The 1,807-nt window shown below is 62.8% G+C and overlaps 1 protein-coding gene across 1 annotated transcript in view; it reads left to right on the plus strand.

Annotated features, from left to right (window-relative positions):
* PTPRN (protein tyrosine phosphatase, receptor type, N) overlaps nt 1-1,807 on the plus strand; it is a gene marked incomplete at its 5' end in the record, with an annotated part of 9,231 nt that overhangs the window by 6,090 nt on the left and 1,334 nt on the right. The window contains 6 exons of the mRNA XM_010023642.1: nt 26-235; nt 317-464; nt 585-658; nt 935-1,012; nt 1,126-1,245; nt 1,336-1,502. Of these exons, the coding sequence (XP_010021944.1) occupies nt 26-235; nt 317-464; nt 585-658; nt 935-1,012; nt 1,126-1,245; nt 1,336-1,502 (797 nt within the window). The remainder of the gene's footprint in view (nt 1-25; nt 236-316; nt 465-584; nt 659-934; nt 1,013-1,125; nt 1,246-1,335; nt 1,503-1,807) is intronic.

Here is a 1,807-nt window from a genome sequence, read left to right on the forward strand (position 1 = left end):
CAGGGCTCTCACTGGGGTCCCCCAGGAGCTGTGCCGCCAGCACATGGCTGCGAAGTCTCTCTTTGGCCGCGCTGAGGCACCAGCAGCCCCTGCAGAGACCTCACGGGTCAGCAGCGTCTCGTCCCAGTTCAGCGATGCCCCACAGCCCAGCCCCAGCTCCCACAGCAGCACACCTTCCTGGTGCGAGGAGCCTGTCCAGTCCAACATGGACATCTCCACCGGACACATGATCCTGGTGAGCCAGGGAGGTGACCCCCTCCCCAGCCCCCCATGTACCCCACTGGCTGCCGGGGTGATCCCTGCCCTTCTGTCCCAGGCCTACATGGAGGACCATCTCCGCAACCGGGACCGACTGGCCAAGGAGTGGCAGGCCCTCTGTGCCTACCAGGCAGAGCCCAGCATTTGCTCCATTGCCCAGAGTGAAGCCAACCTGAAGAAGAACCGCAACCCTGACTATGTGCCCTGTGAGCATCTGAACTGTCTAGGGACCAGCTCCCAGGACCCTGGCAGGAGGGCAGTGCGGGGCATGGGGATGCCTGGCTCTCCCAGGCACTCACCACAGCTCCTGGTCTCCATTTCCCCAGATGACCATGTGCGGATTAAGCTGAAAGCCGAGAGCAACCCATCCCGCAGTGACTTCATCAACGCCAGTCCGATTGTGAGTGACCACCAGGGGCTCCTGCCCTGCCACCCCACTCTGTGGTGTGCTCAGCACAGGCGAGGCTCCCAGTCTGGGATGGAGCTGGACTCAGCTTGTGAGCAATGTGCCTGCCCCACTGTTCAGATGTGGTTAAAGCCCATTTCCCTCCTGGCTGTGGCACCTGAACCTCCCTCCCCAGCCCTCCCATCACCATGGAGTATCCTGCACCTCTTCCTGGTGTAACCTACCCCTGCCTGAAGAGCACGCAGTCTGACACCCCTTTTCCCACTCCAGATTGAGCATGACCCACGGATGCCAGCATACATCGCTACACAGGGGCCACTGTCTCACACTATCGCTGACTTCTGGCAGGTGAGTGTCACCCAGCAGTGCCAGCCCGCCAGGGTCCCTTTGCATGCTGCCCACCTCATGGGTCACAGTGGCTTGGCCCCCCTCAGAGGCCCCCCGCTGTGCCTTGCTGGCAGATGGTGTGGGAGCACGGCTGCACCGTCATCGTCATGCTTAGCCCGCTGGCCGAGGACAGTGTCAAGCAGTGTGACCGCTACTGGCCAGATGAAGGTTCTTCTCTCTACCATATCTATGAGGCAAGTGTGGCCAGTAGCCTGGGGCAAGGAGCATCCTCCAGCCCCCTGTCCCTTGAGTGCTGATAGCCACAGGCCGCCTCTCTCGGGCAGGTGAACCTGGTGTCGGAGCACATCTGGTGTGAGGACTTCCTGGTGCGCAGCTTCTACCTGAAGAACGTGCAGTCTCAAGAGACCCGCACCCTGACGCAGTTCCACTTCCTCAGCTGGCCAGCCGAGGGCATCCCTGCCACCACCCGGCCCCTACTGGACTTCCGTAGGTGAGTGCCCCTCCGGCAACATGGCAGCCCCGGGGAGCCAGCAGTGCTCCCAACTGCAGGGGGCCAATGGGCGAGGACATCGCTGCCGCTGTGGTGGGGGTCAGGGCTGCGGCATGGACTGGCTGGGGGGGCAGGGGGCTGCCGTGCATGGGGAGGAGCAGAACCACTGGGTTCTGGCCAGCTTGGGACAAGGCTCAGCAGAGCTTGGTGGGCAAGAAACCTCCAGCTGAGGTTGCCGGGGATCTCCAGCCTTTGTGGGGAGGGGGAGAAAGGGCTCGTCCCCTTAGCTGGCATAGGGGACAGCA

The sequence above is a fragment of the Nestor notabilis genome, unplaced genomic scaffold (genome assembly GCF_000696875.1).
Source record: "Nestor notabilis isolate BGI_N333 unplaced genomic scaffold, ASM69687v1 scaffold17221, whole genome shotgun sequence".
Lineage (NCBI taxonomy): Eukaryota > Metazoa > Chordata > Aves > Psittaciformes > Psittacidae > Nestor > Nestor notabilis.